Raw genomic sequence first — 18515 nt, forward strand, 5'->3', positions numbered from 1 at the left:
CTTTAAATGTACAATGTGTATGCACATTCTGAGGTGAAATAAGTGTATTTGACAATGACAATTTTTCCCACAGAACCTGCACTTCTCCCCTTGGAATTTCTCATCATCCTCCACCTTTTATGACTTAAATATGTTTCTCCAATAATGCTTGATTTGAGCTTCAAAATAAATAAACGAATCAAGAAATTCAAAGCAGGCCACATCCAATGCTGCACACAAAGATCTGCGCTTTTAATTAAAACAATTAGGTTACTGTATTTTGCACTCCACAATACAACTGACAATTCAAAATCTGACTTTAATGCTATTGTTATTTTACAAAACAATTATATGTGGTGATGTTGTGTAAGGAATAAGCCTTGTTACTTTTAGAAAAACCGATGACAATTGCTAATCTTTGACGATAATTATGGACAACAGGCGGGGGGGGGGCCTGTGTTGTTTCATCTCTTTGTTAATGTGCTCAGTGTTAATATTCATTTCTCTCTCTCTCTCTCTCTCTCTCTCTCTCTCTCTCTCTCTCTCTCTCTCCCCCCCCCTCTCCCTCTCCCTCCCTCCCTCCCCCCCTCTCTCCCTCCCCCCCTCTCTCTATATATATTAATGACATGACATCCCTCCTGAAGCAAAGGTAGGAAAGTAAGAAGAAAAGCTGGCAAACTGTTCAGCCTTAGACTCCTACAGCTGTTATAAAAGCTCTATAGCCAGGAGGCTCTGAAAACCTCATGAATGGGAAGAGCTTCTTATGGGGTGGTTTGGAAGAAAGAAATGGCTGGAGGGGAAAGGATTAGGCAAACACACCTTGGAGCATTTTTCTTTTCTAAATTGCCCCCTCCTGAAGCTTGTTTGAGCTCATACACTGCAGATGTTATAAAGACTGTGAATCCAAGAAACCCATGAAGAGAAAAAAGGAGCCAGGGAGAGGTGTGCATATGACTTGACACAGAAAAGTGGTTGGAGGGGGAAGGATTAAGCACACAACCGCTGGAACTTTTCTCTTTGGGCTTTAAAGGTGTTTTAAACGTACAGTGTGCACGGAGCCCCTTACGTCACAAATGTGGGTTATAAAACCTGTAAATGTGTAGAGAACCCCCTTTTTCCCCTAGAAAGGGCAATTGACCCACAAAAAATGTCAGTGGGAGGGTGCAGCCAACGGTGGGTGAAGTCATGGCCAGAAGCGGGTGGAGTTTGAACCACTACAGGATTTCATCTCTCTCTCTCTCTCTCTCTCTCTCTCTCTCTCTCTCTCTCTCTCTCTGCTATCCCATCTCTGCAAGTTACATGAAATTAAGCCAAGGGCTTCAGACCCCCCCCCATCCCAGCTGTAAAAGACACTCACTTCTTAAGAAGAAGCTTCCTACACAAAGAATACTTTTCCTTGTCTATCATTTTTCTTTTGGAACGCTAGTAAAAACCCAACAACCAAACACATACAAAATTATAAACCAATTGAACTAAAAAAAAAAAAAAAAACCTAAACCAACAATTAAAACCAGGCTTCTTTGGGAAACTGGTGATGTATTTACAAAATGGGAATTTATTTTATTTATTCAATTTATATCCCATCCTCTCGAAGCAACCCAAGGAATTGAACGTGAGGTCCTAAAATAGATATTGTCGTCTTCCTTTTTCTTTTGGAGGAGACCACTTTCCAATTCTTTAGTTCTATGTGAAACTCCAGCAAAGGAGTCCTACCCCCCGCCCCGCCCCCCCGGCAGAAGATCATTCATGCTCAGTTACGCTAGACAGATTCTTACAGTCCTGGTATTTCTCGTACAAGGACACAACAATGATCTTCTTTCGGCGGGGCCGGGGTCAGGTTATTATACAGCCTCCCTTCTCCTTGAATGGGTTTTTGTCTTCTGGAACACCTTTTAAGAGAGGGTCTTCTGCAGCCATGGATTCTATAAAATCCTTGAGTTCTTTTGCTGTCTTGGAGACCTGTGTGAGGAGGGAAAAAAGTGGCATCATCACTGTGGTTCTGTGGACTGGCCCCAAACCTCTGGGTACCTGATCCCTCCTAGAGCAATTCCTAGACATGTCTGGGAAAAGCTGGACAAATGCAGCCCTACCTATAACAGATTTAGGGGGACATGGTGGGGGGAGAGGGAGGGGAAGTGCTACCGTGCAGCCAAAAGTCTTTGCACCAGTGGATCTACTTTGTTGACTGCCACCCCTCAATGGGACCAATTTCTGAATAAAGCTGCCCCGTGAAAGCATGCAAATTGGTGGGGGCCGGCTCTACCATTGGACAGAGTGAGGTGGTGAATGGTTAGTTATTTACTTTAATATTTTGCTTTTGCTTTTTTTAACTGCTGGAGAGGGGAGAGGGGCACTTGTGGGATTTTCTGCCTGAGATGCCAAAAATAATGTGACCATGGTTTGGTGCTCTGTACCTTGACCTTAGGAATGGGGTGAAGCCTCTGTCTGCTCCTCCTGCTTTTGGCAGCAAAATGTCCTGGGCCAACACAATAAAGTAATAACTAACAGACTCACCCCACTGGAGAAAGTTGAAAATCTCAATTTCAAACTCTTTCAGGGTTTTTTGTATAGCCAAGTACTAAACTCTGGTGTGTGTGTATGTACAAATATTCAGCAAATCTCCGTGGCTGGAAGCAAAATCCTCGCTGATGTTGTCTCCAACCATGGGTAGTATTCAATGCAAGCCCTACTCAGATGAGACCCATTCCAGTTAATGGACACAACCAACTTAGGTTTGTTCATTTCAGTAGGCCTATTCTGAGTAAGAGTTAATTGAATACCACCCCATGTGTCTTGCTACTTGAATGTTTGAAATACTCAAGTAGCTGTCTTTGCACTACTACATAATACTGGGCACCGTTCAACAGGAAGTTCTGCTGCACAAAACACATTAAATGTTTGGAAGATGTGCAATACTGTTGTATCCTCTCATAGCTCCCATTTATTTCAGTGGGCCTTGTGCAGGAGAACTTCTCAGTGGCTTATGCTTGCTTCATTTGATCAACCTCTTTCCACCTGACAATTTGTGCTGTGTAACTTAAAAGACCCAGGTGGCGCTGTGGGTTAAACCACTGAGTCTAGGGCTTGCTGATCAGAAGGTCGGCGGTTCGAATCCCTGCCACGGGGTGAGCTCCCGTTGCTTGGTCCCAGCTCCTGCCCACCTAGCAGTTCGAAAGCACGTCAAAAGTGCAAGTAGATAAATAGGGACCGCTCCAGCAGGAAGGTAAACAGCATTTCCGTGCGCTGCTCTGGTTTGCCAGAAGCAGCTTTGTCATGCTGGCCACATGACCCAGAAGCTGTCTGCGGACAAACGGTGGCTCCCTCGGCCTATAGAGCGAGATGAGCGCCGCAACCCCAGAGTCGGACATGACTGGACCTGATGGTCAGGGGTCCCTTTACCTTTACCTTTAACTTAAAAGAACTTGCCCACGTTAGGGCTGTATATATACCATACTTTTAAAACACATGACAGCCTCCAAAGAACCCTGGGAATGGGAGTTCTGCCCCCCCTCCCACAGAGTTACAATTCCCAGCACCTTTAAACTGCATTTCCCACAATTCTTTGAGGAAGTCGTGTATTTAAATGAATGTTGTCTGTGCAGCCTGGCATCAATTGGCCGGCCAGCATAAATATTTTGTCTTGGAGCATTTGGGAATCATTACCATTTGTCTTTCAAGCTTCACTTCCTTTTTCAGCTGGTCTAATTCCATCTTTAAGAGCTCTTTCTCAGTCATATCCTGGGCCATCTTGCCCTGAAATCCAAAGAGAAATCCATATTAGCTAATCTTGCGCAGCCCCTCTAGCAGAGGCAAATAATCACTCATTTTCAGGTAGTCACAACAGCGAAAGTTCCATTCTGGGGCAACTGACAACTTGTGGTGGCAGGTGATTTTTGCTGGGTCCTTAGCAGCGGGGAAGGTTAAACTCCTCCTGCTGCACAGCAGCCCCAGCTCAGTTTCCCTCCCCCTGTGGTATCTATTTAAAACTTTAAAAACTGTGCCCATCAATAGATCGTAGGATTGACCACTGTGTTTGGTGTGTCTACTTATGCCATAGATATTGCTTGCTCCCTACATGAAGTCATGGCAGATGAAGATTCGCAAAGAACCTTGGGTTTAATTAATTAGTTAAGCAGCTTATTCAACCACCACTATATGCCCCCCACACTTTGTTTGTTGCAGAAGTTGGGTGACTTAAACAAGGGACTACAGAAGGTATGCATCTGGGAAGGAGAAAAAAATAGGGAGAAATTATGGACAACCCCATTGAAACTCTGGACGATGTCTCCACGCGTCATCTTGGGTGTGCCAAGATGCTCAGAACATCCCATTGTTGGGATGTTCTCAAGAGGAGAATCTTCTGTTTTGAAGAATCTGCTTGGTCCAAGTCTGGGACGAAAAGTTAACTCCACAAAAGAGATAGCAAAAAACCATGAAGATTCCTGTCAATACTTAGTGCCTCTGGGACAGTAGAATAATGGTGGAAGTTGGCAGCCCAACACAAACAGGAGGGCTGCTGGTTCCCCATCTCTGAAATGTGTGACTCTCCCTCTGCAGTTTGGATGGTACAGGCCAGGAACAGTTAAGCTGATCCATTGCTTGTAAGGCTGAGTGAGGAGTTGAGTTCTGATCTCCCTGGTTGCTGTAACTGCTACACAGCATTGGCAAAATCCCATTTTTAATATCATAGAATTGCAGAGATGGAAGGGAACCTGAGGGTCATCTTCATAGCTGTCAACTTTTCCCTTTTCTTGCGAGGAATCCTATTTGGAATAAGGGAATTTCCCTTAAAAAGGGGGAAAGTTGACAGCTATGGCTTGTCCAACCCCCTGCCATTCAGGAAACTCAACTAAATTATGCATAAATGACAGATGGTCATCCAGCCTCTGCTTAAAAACCTCCAAGGGATAGTTTTATTGTGTTTTAATTAGAGTGTATTTTTAATTATTGCATATTATATTACTGTTGTGCGATTGGTTTTTTTAATATTTTGTAGACAGCTCAGAAGCTTGTTTTGGCATTAAGTAGCATAATGACGACGAAAATAATTCATAACGGTGATAATTCCCCACACTATTGTTAATGTAGTAGAGGAGCAGTAAGTGGCAAAAACTATTGTAGATGCCCATTTGAAATTCCAAATTAAGGTAGACCAATAAAGGCTTCAGTATCGGGCAGAGGCAAGTATTCGGCTTTAAGGCAGAATCAGTGCAGTGTCCAACCAGCTCCAAGCTTCTGAGCACAAGAGGCCAATTCCTTTCTCAACTCTCCAGAAAAAATTCAGCCAGAACCAAACAAACTATCTTGCTGTGGCTTCCATTAGGAAAGACAGACCCAAGCAGGATTAGAACCCCATTCCTCTGCTAAGGGCTGTTTAAACAGTTTGAATCACCCTGTCCTGAATTAGAGAGGCAGTGCAAAGTTGTTGTTGTTGTTGTTGTTGTTGTTGTTGTTGTTGTTTTTGCCAGTTTAAGGAGTTGGTAATGTTAGGGGTCCGGGTTAGGTAGTGAAATAATTGCCAGTCCTGTATCCTAACTTCCAGAGTTGAAATGACTGACTTGCTTCTTCTAAATGGAGCCACGACAACATTTTGCTGACCTTGCTGCTATTTCCATGCAAAAGTTAAGAAGTTGCCCTTTGCTAGAGTTTTCTTTTTTTTCCACCCATAAGCCCCAAAGCGCTTTATTATCGCTAATGAAATAAGCCTCTCCAACCCACAGCGAGGAAGGCAAGCCTGATCTGTATTTTAGAGACCCGTAGCCTGGCAAGCGGATCGTTATTGTGGTTTCTCCAAGGTCATGAAACAGAAACAGGTCAAAGTTTTGGGACCTGTTTGCCCCCAAATTTCTCCCATCATAACAGCTGCAGAAAAACATCAGCCTTTGATGATACCTCTGGTCCGCCTTGGCCCCTTCGGAGCTGCATATGTGTGAATAAGTGATGGATAAAAAATAATAATACATAATGATGGATTCAGATTTTGTGGAATGGCTAAAGTTGGAACTAGGCTGAAAACAGTGCCATGAATATATTGTTATAGGGGTTTTTGTTGTTGGGTGTGTGTGTGTGTCAGTTTGGATGATATATTTACATAGCCTCCAAACCTGTGGTTTTGTATGTGCAAGTTGAGAACCTATTGTAGAGGTCAAAACAGTCTCTTTGTTCTGTTAATGCTCCTGGCCAAGCCTATTCAGGATCCTTTTTACATGTCTAAAGAGTTGATCAAATAGAGATGTGTTGCCATAGAAACAACTAGCTAGTGGAGGTGCTAGGCCTTCCCCCACTCACCTGGCTGGACGCCACTTCATGCTAGGTGTAGAAGAATAGATCACTGGGAATCTGGGCTAGTCTCATATGGAGCTGTGAAGACGCAGAGACTAGGCTTGCTCTCTGTGCTGCAACCAAAACTATGGTTTGGGGAGGGCTCCCTAGAAACGGAATGGTCAAGGCCAGGTTCAGAAGCACTCCCAAAATACATGTCTGTGATTTCCAGAGGAATATACTACTCCATCCAGAACAACTTGAATCTCAGTTCCCAGATTGGCTGTTCTACTGACCCAGGCACCTCTGTCTTGCCAGAATCCAGTCCACTGCCATCTCCATCCATTCTGTGCTCAGAAGCAGGTTTCTGGAGAAGGGCTTCCTGTACTAAGTGCTCTGCAGCAGAAGGAGGGGAGCTTCAGAACAATTGGTTATGAGGTACACATGCACAGGTTGGTAGGAGAGCCCCATGTTTCTTATGTTTATCCACATGGTGATTCGCTCATGGTGCACCCTCTGATGCTCCTGTGATTCACCGACTTTGGACCACACTTTTGAAGCTTGGGCTTCTTCTGCTCACCAGACTGGCACAAGCGTATTCGGTTAACACAATGAGGATAATTTAGGCGTTAGAGATAGAGGAGCTCCTGGCTCACGACACTATGCAGCGATACTCTTAAGATCGCCACCTGATCCACATGATACAGCCTTCTCCAATTTGGTGCCCTCCAGATGTTGTTGGATGTCACCTTAAGTCGTCCTAGATGTTGGGGGCATGTTTTGCTACTGCCAGACAGCATTGGCTCTCAGTTTTCTTTCTGGACCCAATTCATGGTGCTGGTTATGAAGTTTAAAACCCTGTACAGTTTGGAAGCAGGATATGTGATGGTCCATCTGCTCCCATATGAACATGCCCTAGTACCAAGATCATCGACAATTCCATGCCCAAATGTGTCTACCTCACCCCATCCTTGGTGTGAAGATCTTACTATATATATGAAGGCCTTCATTTTTCTGTTCTCTTTGATTGGTTTTACTGCTGCTGCTTTGTTTCATCTTAACTAATGATGATTTTACTGTTTCTATTGCATTTCACATTTAAAACATTTCTAATTGTGTTCATGTTTCTTTTTCTGTCAGTCCTCTCGAACTTCCAGACTCTTGGGTTTGGGGTATTGCTTAGAGAATTTTGTTGCTGCTGTTGATATCATTTTGTGTATCTTTGGTTGTGTAATTCTTGATGTGTTTTATTTATTGTTTAGGACTACTTTTGTTACCGTATATACCCAAGACCCGAATATAAACCGAGGCACCTAATTTTCCTACAAAAACCTGGGAAAGCTTATTGACTCAAGTATAAGCCGATTCACCTTTGCCACTGTGGAGGAGGAGGAGGAACGAGCAGCCCGAAAGCAGTCCTTTGGGCTGCTCCTTCCTCTTCCTCCTTTGCCAAGTTTGCATTTATGCGAGCAGTTCAGGAATGGAACAAGCTGCCTGGGGAGAGCAAAGAACTGCTGTTCTTGTACGCTTCTTAAGGAATGGTTGACTGGGGTGAGCGGGTGGCGGCACGAGTGGAGAGAAAGGGCTTCTTTCTCGCCGCCCCCACCGCCCACCTCACTCGAGTATAAGCCGAGGGCAGCTTTTTCAGCGCAAAAAATGTGCTGAAAAACTAGGCTTATACTCAAGTATATAAGTATGTTTGTAATTGTGTAAGTCTTTTTATGTTGTGAGCCGCTTTGAGCATAGTTATGGAAAGAAGGCATACCAATAAAATGATGATGATACAAATGTTTTAAATGAATTTCAGCACTGTCCTGTGCCCGTTTACTCAGAGATCAGTCCCACAGCATTCAGTGGGGCCTGCTTCTAGTAAACTTGTGTTCCTGCCTGAATGATTGAATGAATCCTGAATCACTGCAAGGGCTGGTTGTAGATTTCATGACTGAATTCGGGATTCAGTAAATTTTACTGCCCTTTCAATAGCATTAGATGATTTTGCCAAAAAAAACCCATCAGATTTCGTACGAGGGTGTGTTCAGCGAGGATGTGAAGGAAGATTGTTGAAATGAGTTTGTCTCCTCTTTAAGGCAAACCATTGTATTGGTGAATGAGCCAAATGCTTGAGATACAATCTCAGAAGAAAGAACAAGGCGATTGCCTTATTCTCAAAGTGGTTTAACAACCAATCCCTCTTCCCAGAGAACTCAGGAAATTGTAGCTCTGTGAAGGGAATAGGGGACTCCTAGCAACTCTCAGCATCCTTAACAGACTACAGTTCCCAGGATTCTATGGGGAAAGCTCTTTAAAGTGGCATGATACTGCTTTAATTGTGCAATGCAGATGGGATCTTAGTTAAGTTGCTAAAATTTACACTAGAGCACATTTACATTAGAACACAAGCTCAGAACACTGACTTTCTGGGTCTCTCAGAAGTTTAACAGGGCTCCTCACTGATCTTGGAACTTGCCCTTCTAACCACTGTTCCATATGGCTTTCTGATTTACTTCCTCAGCAGTATGAATTATACTCTATTTTTTAAAGAATTTTTTTAATGATTTCTAGTTATATACATTAACTCTAAATTAACTTATTCTTTTATTCATCTACTTTAAATATATGCTCATGAAACTGCAGGTTTTTACAATAATCCTGCCAATGTCCTTATCTGTTTACAGTTTGTAAATATTCAATCAACAATTTACATTCTTTTATTAAAAGTTTGTTATCTTGATTTGATTAACATCAAAAAAACTAAGATCATGGCCACTGGTCCCATCACCTCCTGGCAAATAGAAGGGGAAGAGATGGAGGCAGTGAGAGATTTCACTTTCTTGGGTTCCATGATCACTGCAGATGGTGACAGCAGTCACGAAATTAGAAGACACCTGCTTCTTGGGAGAAAAGCAATGACAAACCTAGACAGCATCTTAAAAAGCAAAGACATCACCTTGCCGACAAAGGTCCGTATTGTTAAAGCTATGGTTTTCCCAGTAGTAATGTACGGAAGTGAGAGCTGGACCATAAAGAAGGCTGATCGCCGAAGAATTGATGCTTTTTAATTATGGTGCTGGAGGAGACTCTTGAGAGTCCCATGGACTGCAAGAAGATCAAACCTATCCATTCTTAAAGAAATCAGCCCTGAGTGCTCACTAGAAGGACAGATCCTGAAGTTGAGGCTCCAGTACTTTGGCCACCTCATGAGAAGAGAAGACTCCCTAGAAAAGACCCTGATGTTGGGAAAGATAGAGGGCACAAGGAGAAGGGGACGACAGAGGATGAGATGGTTGGACAGTGTTCTTGAAGCTACTAACATGAGTTTGGCCAAACTGCGAGAGGCAGTGAAGGATAGGCGTGCCTGGCGTGCTCTGGTCCATGGGGTCACGAAGAGTCTGACACGACTGAACAACAACAAATCTTGATTTCTTATTTTTCCGGTAAGATTCGCCATTTCTGCATATTCCACAAGTTTTTGTATCCATTCTTTTGGGTACAGTTGGGACCTTCTTCTTTCCATTTTTAGGCAAATAACATTTTTGCCGCTGTAGTCACAAACATGTATAAATTTCTATACTGCTTAGGTAGTTCTACCCGTATAATTCCCCAAAGGAAAGCTTCTGGGTTTGTTTGTTTTTTAAACAAATGTTATTTTAAACATATTTTTCAATTCATTATATATCATTTCCCAATAAGCTTTAATCTTACTTCAAGACCACCACATATGTTTAAAAAATACTTTTTCTCTTTGCATTTCCAACACTTATTTGATTTTGATTTATACATTTTTGCCAATTTACTCGGTGTTAGATACCATCTATATAACATTTTCATGTAGTTTTCTTTTAAACCATAGCATGCTGTAAATTTTATATCCAATCGTTCCCATGCTTCCATATCTATATTATAAGCAATATATATTGTCCAATGTATTATTGAAGATTTTACTTGCTCATCCTTTGTCTCCCATTACAATAATATACATTTTAGGCAGCACTTTAACATTACATTCCAACAGATCTCTCTCCAATTGTGATATCTGTTCCCCCAACCCCCGTATCCTATCTTTCTTAAATACTTCATTCAAGTGATGATTTTGTATCCATGTTGTTAGCTTTCCTGATAAATCCTTAAATTCTTTTAATTTATACTCCTTTCTCTCTTGTTTTAATAAAGTTCTATAAGTTGTCCAACCTTCTATCATGTTCTTTTTCTTTACCACTAATGCTTCCAACGGTGAGAGCCAAAGAGATGTTTTTATCTCCAATAATTTGTTTTTATCCCATATTCTATACAAATTTTTCCTAATTATATGATTTGCAAATCCTTTATGTACTTTAACCTTTTCATACTACAAATAAGCGTGCCAAACAAAAATATTATCATGACCTTCTAGATCTAAGATATGTGGATTCTCCAATGTCATCCATTCCTTCAACCAACAAAGACAAGATGCTTCATAATATGATCTCATATCCGGCGGGGAGAAACCTCCTCTCTCTTTTGCATCTATCAGTATTTTATATTTTATTCCCGGTTTTTCCTTGCCAGATATTTTTAGAAATATCTTTTTGCCATACATTGAAACAATCTGTCTTACTGATCACCGGAATTGATTGAAACAAAAACAACATTTTTGGTAATACATTCATTTTCATAGTTGACACAGTATTATATTTTAAGACAACCAACAGGGATGAATGGGTGGAGGAACGTCCATCCATTGGTTAAAAGGTGAAGAGAGGAATCTTTTTAGTTGTCTCCTTCTGTAGATATTGTAAGAACCAATCCCAACTCTCCTGCCCCATAGGCTTTCCCTTTCCCTGCAATTTGTCATGGTCGCCATGCCTCCTTTCCTCTGCTCTTGTACTGTTTTGCCATTGGGCCAAAATACTTAATCCAATCTGCATAGCTCTGCTCAAATAAACCAGCAATGCTTGTGCTAATGGCAATATAGTTCCCATCTAATGCATCAGATGGAACTGATATGGAAAGATCATATTAATCGTACTTGACATGTCGGTCCAATGTGTGTCTTTCCAAAGCTGTTCAAAACCAGTTTGCAGAACATGATTTCCTAAGTTGTATGGAGTTTGGGGTGTTTTTTTTGACCGCAAGTGAAACAGCGCCCCACCCTAAAAGCATTTCGAGGTCAAAACAATTCCTCATTTTCTTTCCCCTTCGCTCAGTTAGAGTTTTGTTGTGAACCCAGCCACTGACAGCATCAGGGCAGAACTACAGAGCTATAATACAAGGCCCCAGTCAGCAGGATATGCAGGAAGGACCAAAATTTTGCTGTAAATGAAGCAAGACACTTGCTATCTAAAGAGAGGCCCCCAGCAAGACCGCCAAGTCCAGAGTCTAAAATTGCACAGCCAGACCCTCTTGAGTGTCCCTATTTTCCAGGGACAGTTGCGGATTTACAGATGCTCTCCCGGTTTCTGATTTGATCCTGGAATGTCGTGCTTTCCCAATTTTCATCAGAGAAATGTTGGACGGTAGGAGTTATGCAACACCCCTGAGCCAAAGAGATAAGTAACTAGAAAACCTTTAGAAGACATCTAAAGGCAGCCCTGTATAGGGAAGTTTTAAAAAATGTTTTATGATGTTTTTATATATGTTGGAAGCCGCCCAGAGTGGCTGGGGCAACCCAGTCAGATGGGTGAGATGTAAATAATACAATTGTTGCTGCTGAATAGGACACCCCTGTTTTCACTGGAGAAATGTTGGAGGGTATGCAGCTGGACCTACTGACAGGAGAACTTCTTATGCTGCCTAGTGCAGAGCGTTTTTAGCCTAACCCTGGGAGTGACACCCACACAATAAATTTAAAGCACTTGCGTACCGCATTAGCAGTCATGGCTTTGCACAGAGAATCCTGGAAGCTGTAGTTGGCTAAGGACAATGGGAATTGTCACCCTGTGAGCAGGGTCTCCTAAGAACTTTCAGCACCCTTAATAAGCGGCAGTTCCCAGAATCCTTTGCAGGAAGCCATGACTGCTGAAGTACTGCTTTAAATGTATGGTGTAGATTTGCCCAAAAAAGAAGTGCCTGAAGGAAAGCATTCCATTATATCTATCTATCTATCTATCTATCTATCTATCTATCTATCTATCCCCCTATCTATCCCCTTTTCAAGTGTCTCCCATCAGGACCTGGTTGGGTACTTAAAGGTCTCAGGGCACAATCCCACCGCAGGAACGTGCATAAACATATAAAATGCCTCTGAGAATATTAAGATGGGAGGACGGCTGGGATCGCACCAGCCCTGCATTTTGCAGCATGGTGGGGATGAGGGCAAGGGTTGAACTTCCAAATCCCAGGCACGTTTTATACTTCCATGAATTTACAGAGGCTTGTGGAAACATTTCTGTCAATCGGCCTTCTGCCTCACTCAGCCAACCCTAATCCCAAAGTATAGCTATGGCTAGAGAAGTGAAGGCCCGGAAAAACTTCAGAAATTGAGGGAGGAGAAACCCAGGTCCCCGGCCAATTTTTTTTTTTTTTTGGTAACAAATAAGATGTGGGGCGACAGGGGGACAGGAAAAAACCTCCAACCCCCCAACCCCCCAGGCCTTCATATGCCTAGCTATGGCAAGGATGTGGAACACAAGATTTCATAGACTTGCCCAATGCCACATTAATGTATTTTCTACATGACAAATATTTGTGTGGGTTTTTTTTGCTTAGTTTTAAAATAACTTTTAAAAAGCTACCCTTTCTGGGTATCATCTACCATCATTTTTAGCCTTGCCCCAGCCATTTTAGCGGCTGCTTGTTTTCTAAATTTTCAGACAGTTTACGACGCTTCTTTCATGCATGAAATGAGTGGTTGGATTTGCAGCCATTTATTATTTTGTGTTGCCTTGGTTTCTGGTGTGCATTGGTATCACAGCTAAATATTTTACAGGGTTTTTTGTTTTCTGTTATATGTTGCCTGGGGAATCTATATTACAGGGCAATAAAGTACATAAATAAATAAAATGCAAATAACTCGGTTTCAACCCCATCTACAGCGTTGACGTACATTACTGAACGCAATGCATACTGTTATATGTTGGGAAGGCTTTTTTACTTTACAAAAAAAGTCAGATAATAATAACCTCCTCCTCCTCCTCCTCCTCCTCCTCCTCCTCCTCCTCCTCCTCCTCCTCCTCGGGGCATTGTGGCTTTTAATAGGCATTCTTCTCATCAATACGTGTATGCATGTGCATCTGTGGGCATGCATACCAGTGGCACTAATCTTTCTGTCACACCACTTCCATTTCTCTTTAAAACCATCGAGCGCCTTGTCTTTCTCCACATCCAAATCAGACTGTAGGAACCTGTATCTGCATGCAGGTTGCAGCAGGTGGATTTGACGTATAAAGCTGTTACCCCAAACACCCTTAATGCAAACTCCTTCAAACCCCACCTCCCCAGTAAAATGTGCATAGGTAAGATCAGTGCTTTTTTCTTTTTAAAAAAAGTTTAGGGGTCCTCTCATTTTGACTCAAGAAAATCACCATTTTATAGTTCAAATCAGGAAAAATAAATACAGTAAATGGACAAAGATTCCCAATTGTTTTAGGGGTATGTGTCCCCCTGAGTCCCTCCAGAAAAAAAGACCACTGGGTAAGGTGACCTACAGCTATTTTGTTTTCCCATCACAAAACAATCTTGGTCTGTTCAAGGAGAGAACACCTACCTCTTTTGATGTGTTCCCCCCTCCAAAGCTCCACTGTGTTTTAGAGATACATTTGCCTGCGCTGGTGAGATGATGTCCTCTGCTGCGTCCACTTGTCGGCTCAGAGACGTCTTCGGTATTAGGTGGTGACTTGCTTTGGGACTGATTGTCTCCTGTCCTTAATCTGATAATAGACTCAGCTAGTTAAAACTGGTCAGGTGTTTTGACTTAACCTCAAACTCGGGTTAAGGGGGAAGGGGGGGGAGACAACAGATGGCACATTTGGGGGGGGGGAGCAGATCAATATCTGCAGACAAACATTAAAATATTGCAAAATCAGACCTTGGGAATCCCTAACTATGAATCTCCAAGGCCTCTGTAGCCATTCATGCATGGACCACTATGTTTTGCCTGCTACCCATTTACTGTAGAGCAAGAGTTTCCCAAACTTGGGTCTCCAGTTGTTTTTTTGGACTACAATTCCCATCATCCCTGACCACTGGTCCTGCTAGCTAGGGATGATGGGAGCTGTAATCCAAAAGCAGCTGGAGACCCAAGTTTGGGAAACCCTGCTCTAGAGAGTCAGAGGTGCAACAACATTGTTGGCTCAATCCCCAAACCTGTTTCCATTGTTAGGAACGACTCCACCTGGGAGAGACAAAGCCAGCCTTCACCAACCTGGTGTCTTCCAGATGTTTTGAACACGAACACTCATCAGCCCCAGCCAGCACAACTGTGCTGGCTAGATGGGAGGAGAGTTGTCCAAAACTTCTGAAGGGCCAAGCCTGCATTAAATAATGATGTAGGACAGGTGGCCTTGGAGCAAAACGAGACTGCATGCCCAGGCATAGGCAAACTGGCCCTCCAGATGTTTTGAGACTACAATTCCCATCATCCCTGACCACTGGTCCTGTTAGCTAGGGATCGTGGGAGGGCCGAGTTTGCCCATGCCTGCCCATCACCAATAAATAACTATGGCACATAGTAGTAGTAGTAGTAGTAGTAATAATAATAATAATAATAATAATAATAATAATAATAATTTTATTATTTATACCCCACCCATCTGGCTAGGTTTCCCAACCACCCTGGGCAGCTTCCAACAAAATATTAAAAATACGATAAAACATCAGACATTAAAATCTTCCCAAAATAGGGCTGCCTTCAGATGTCTTCTAAAAGTCAGATAGTTCTTTATTTCCTTGACATCTGATGGGAGGGTGTTCCACAGGCTGGGCGCCACTATCGAGAAGGCCCTCTGCCTGGTTCCCTGTAACTTCACTTCTTGCACGGAGGGAACCACCAGAAGGTCCTCGGAGGCTAGACCTCAGTGTCTGGGCTGAACAACGGGGGTGGAGACGCTCCTTCAGGTATATTGGGCCGGTGCCATTTAGGACTTTAAAGGTCAGCACCAACACTTTGAATTGTGCTTGGAAACACACTGGAAGCCAATGTAGGTCTTTCAGGACCGGTGTTATATGGTTTCGGTGGCCACTCCCAGTCACCAGTCTAGCTGCCACATTCTGGATTAGTTGCAGTTTCTGGGTCACCTTCAAAGGTAGCCCCGCGTAGAGCACATTGCAATAGTTGAAGCGGGAGATAACCAGAGCATGCACCACTCTGGCGAGACAGTCCACGGGCAGGTAGAGTTTCAGCCAGCATACCAGATGGAGCTGGTAGACAGTTGCCCTGGACAAAGAATTGACCTGTGCCTCCATGGACAGCTGTGAGTCCAAAATGACTCCCAGGCTGCGCACCTGTTCCTTCAGGGGCACAGTTACCCCATTCAGGACCAGAGAGTCCCCCACACCTGCCCGTCCCCTGTCCCCTCAAAACAGTACTTCTGTTTGTAGTGCCTGCAGGTGCAGAGGAATAGCTTTCAGGTAGGGATCAGCCTCAGACCTCTCTCTCTCTCTCTTGGGTGGAGAGAAATTAAGTATAGAGACTGGCTCATGAACACCCAAGGTCAAATTCAAGTTGTATTTGTGGGCACAGCATCCCTGTACCGTTATCCTCCAGAGTTACTTAGTGGTTTAATGCAAGCAGAGCTGGATAGATGTCAAGAGGGCACTGTGCTCTCTCTCTCTCTCTTTCTCCATGCCCTGGCCCAGCTGCAGCAATCTTCTGTTTCATTTGGTCTACTGATTAGGGATTTAACATCCGGAATATCTCAGCTCCCCTCCCCCCTGGAACATAAATTCCTACTTGAGCACTGATTTCTTCCTCAGTGGAAACTGTAAGTGTACAAATCCCTGGGGAATAGGTTGTGTGTGGACCTCAGGGTCCAGCTACCTGTTGCTTTCATTGTGTGGTCAGCAAACAAGACAGGTTTATTATTATTATTTACTAGGGGCCAGCTCTGCTTATTTTCATCCAGACCACAGTATATGGGAAAGGGAGGCACCAAGACAGCACCAAGGGGATGCACCAAGGCAGCCTTCCCACAACCTGGGGCTCTCCAAATGGTTTGGACTCCAACTCCCATCAGCCCCAGCCAGCATGGTCAACGGTCAGGAATAATGGGACTTGGAGTCCAGAATCATCTGAAGGGTACCATGCCAGGGAAAGCTGCACTAGGGGTTGCTTAGAAGTGCTCAGTGAAAATCAGACAAGGAACCTAGCAGATCTACCCTAGGTGGACGTTTCATAATTTTGGCACCACTACAGAAAAGGCCCTGGTGGTTGTTCAATAGAGAAGTGGACCTCGGATGTGGATCTGATTCATTGTAGCACTGAATCAAATGTGTGAATACCGAGGTTGAAAGATACTCGGAGTCCAGTGTGATTTTCATGCTCTTTATTCAGCTCATAGTAGTGAGGAATGTAGTTCCCCCAAAACGTTTGCTTTATATACACTATTTACACAATGGGCCCCACGTGATTGGCTAATTCCGGGATACTCCTGTATGCCAATCAGAGTGCGGATTCACTTCCACCTGGAGCTGGATTGGGTGGCTCCTGCAGACCAATCAGACTGCTGCAATCTCAATCCTATTGTTCTGGGACCAGTCAGACTGCTGCAATCTCAATCCTATTGTTCTGAGACCAGTCAGACTGCTGCAATCTCAATCCTATTGTTCTAGGACCAATCAGACTGCTGCAGTTTGGATCCTATTCAACTCAGTACATAACACCCCTCCCCTCTAAGTTCCAGTCCTGCCTGGGAGGTTGCATCCATAGTCCTCAAGGTACGCTGGCCGCCTACGTGTGCGTTGCGGCCTGGGCTGTTCCCTGGTCAGGGGTTCTGGTTCAGGCTCGTGTTCCGAGGCTGCTGGTTGTGATGGGGCTGTTTGGTCTGGCACAACCAGCTCGCTCTGTCGTGGCTCTGGTTCCGGTGCCCTTTCGGCCTCACGGGTCCTCTCAGTATTTACTGATTCTGCCTCCCCTGCCGGCCCCTCCTGCTCTACGGGTCTCAATGCCCCACTGTTCCCTTGGGACTCCTCTGACCTGTCCTCCTCCTGGTTTTCTCCTGGGAATCGTCGCCGTAGCTGGTCGCAGTGGCGGCGCCAGCATTGCCCCCCCTCTGTTAGCACCTCGTATGACACGGGGCCCGTCACCCTGGTGACTGTGGCGGGTACCCATGCTGGGCCTGCCCCAAAATTCTTTGCGTACACTGGATCCTGGGCCACAAAGGTCCGGGGGTTCCTGCCTTCCCCCACCACTACCTCATCCTGAGCTCTGTCAGGGTGGAGGCGGTCCAGTCTGATTGCGAGGCGCCGGCCCATTAGTAGTTCAGCAGGGCTCCGGCCAGTCGTTGAGCTGGGGGTGCTGTGCTGTGCTAGAAGGAATGTGGCAAGGCGGTACTCCCAGTCCCCTTGCGTCATGCGGCGTAGGGTGTCCTTGGTGGTCCGCACCATGCGCTCTGCTTGGCCATTGGTGGCAGGGTGGAATGGTGCTGAGCGGATGTGGCGGATGGCATTCTGCGCTGTGAAGGTCTGGAATTCTTCTGACGTAAATGCGGTTCCGTTGTCTGAGACGAGAGTGTCAGGGAGTCCATGGGTTGCAAACAGCCTGCGTAGTACCCGGATGGCTGCGGACGTAGAAGTGGATGGTACCAGTGCGACTTCCAGCCATTTGGTGTAGGAGTCCACCACTATGAAGAATGTTTTCCCCTGGAAGGGGCCCGCAAAGTCCATGTGCAGGCGTGACCATGGTGCTCGGGCGGACTCCCAGGACTGCACTGGGGACCTTGGGGGATCTGGGCGGGATTCTTGGCAGGCCTGGCAGTGTTTGACCCAGGTCTCTATCTCTCCGTCAATCCCTGGCCACCATACATAACTCCTGGCGAGGGCCTTCATTCTCACTACCCCTGGGTGTGTCTCGTGTAGGGCTGCAAGGACCCTTTTGCGAAGGGGCTCAGGAACGACGACCCTGCTTCCCCATAACAGGCACCCCTTGTGGGCCGACAGTTCATGTTTACGGGTTGTGTAGCCAGCGAATTCTGGCCCGGGGCTGCTGCTGGGCCATCCCCTCCACACCCAGTCCAGGACCCGGGAGATGACCCTATCTTTCTTGGAATGGTGTGCAACTTCTTGTGCCTGAATAGGGCGGTCGGGAAGCAGCTCCAGGCTCATAACCTCTTGTGCGGGTGCTGGGTCGGGGCCTGTTTCTGGTA

At 44.7% G+C, this 18515-nt stretch overlaps 1 protein-coding gene across 1 annotated transcript; it reads right to left on the bottom strand.

Moving 5' to 3' along the window:
- Positions 1–1704: 1704 nt before the first annotated feature.
- GNGT2 (G protein subunit gamma transducin 2) lies at positions 1705–14086 on the bottom strand. The gene is made up of 3 exons (XM_033169786.1): positions 13922–14086; positions 3643–3732; positions 1705–1938 (listed from the first exon to the last, which is right to left on the bottom strand). Exons 2-3 carry the CDS (start codon positions 3724–3726, stop codon positions 1813–1815), a joined length of 210 nt encoding a protein of 69 aa, XP_033025677.1. The 5' UTR covers positions 3727–3732; positions 13922–14086; the 3' UTR covers positions 1705–1812.
- Between the last annotated feature and the right edge of the window lie 4429 nt (positions 14087–18515).

The sequence above is a fragment of the Lacerta agilis genome, chromosome 14 (assembly GCF_009819535.1).
Source record: "Lacerta agilis isolate rLacAgi1 chromosome 14, rLacAgi1.pri, whole genome shotgun sequence".
Classification (NCBI taxonomy): domain Eukaryota; kingdom Metazoa; phylum Chordata; class Lepidosauria; order Squamata; family Lacertidae; genus Lacerta; species Lacerta agilis.

Excerpts from the sequence above, each read along its gene's own strand:
- GNGT2 (XM_033169786.1), bottom strand. The coding sequence starts at position 3,726 with ATGGCCCAGGATATGACTGAGAAAGAGCTCTTAAAGATGGAATTAGAC. Across the intron at positions 1,939-3,642 it reads TGAAGCTTGAAAGACAAATG|GTCTCCAAGACAGCAAAAGA; the intron begins GTAATGATTCCC and ends CTCCTCACACAG.